The sequence below is a fragment of the Penaeus monodon genome, chromosome 29 (assembly GCF_015228065.2).
Source record: "Penaeus monodon isolate SGIC_2016 chromosome 29, NSTDA_Pmon_1, whole genome shotgun sequence".
Lineage (NCBI taxonomy): Eukaryota > Metazoa > Arthropoda > Malacostraca > Decapoda > Penaeidae > Penaeus > Penaeus monodon.
In genome coordinates, this window is record NC_051414.1 from 4,573,280 (window position 1) to 4,573,618 (window position 339).

Sequence of the window (339 nt, forward strand, 5' to 3'; positions counted from 1 at the left end):
CCGCAGATCTCCCCGTGTGCGTCGATACACCGCAGACAGTAGCCGTGGCAGAAGGCGAGGATGTCCGCCTCACCTGCCGCGTCGACGCCCAACCGGAGAACGACCTCGAGTTCACGTGGTACTTCAACAACACCCTCGACACGGTGGAGGTGGAGCGTCATCGAGTTCAAGTGCGCGCGGGCCACAGCTTCCTCGACTACACGCCCAGGTAGATAGGCTGGTCCTTTGATGCTCGTTTTTTGTGTGTTGGTGTCGTTTTCTATGCGTCTTTTTTCTAATGATTTTTTCCGAGCCTTGTTTGTCTCTTCGTATGCATGTCTCATCTTTTTTCTTATTTCG

At 53.7% G+C, this 339-nt stretch overlaps 1 protein-coding gene across 1 annotated transcript in view; it reads left to right on the plus strand.

Moving 5' to 3' along the window:
• Nucleotides 1-339, plus strand: part of LOC119591626 (nephrin-like) — a 125,992-nt gene that overhangs the window by 98,158 nt on the left and 27,495 nt on the right. Inside the window, exon 9 of the mRNA XM_037940379.1 lies at nucleotides 7-208. Within this exon, the coding sequence (XP_037796307.1) occupies nucleotides 7-208 (202 nt within the window). The remainder of the gene's footprint in view (nucleotides 1-6; nucleotides 209-339) is intronic.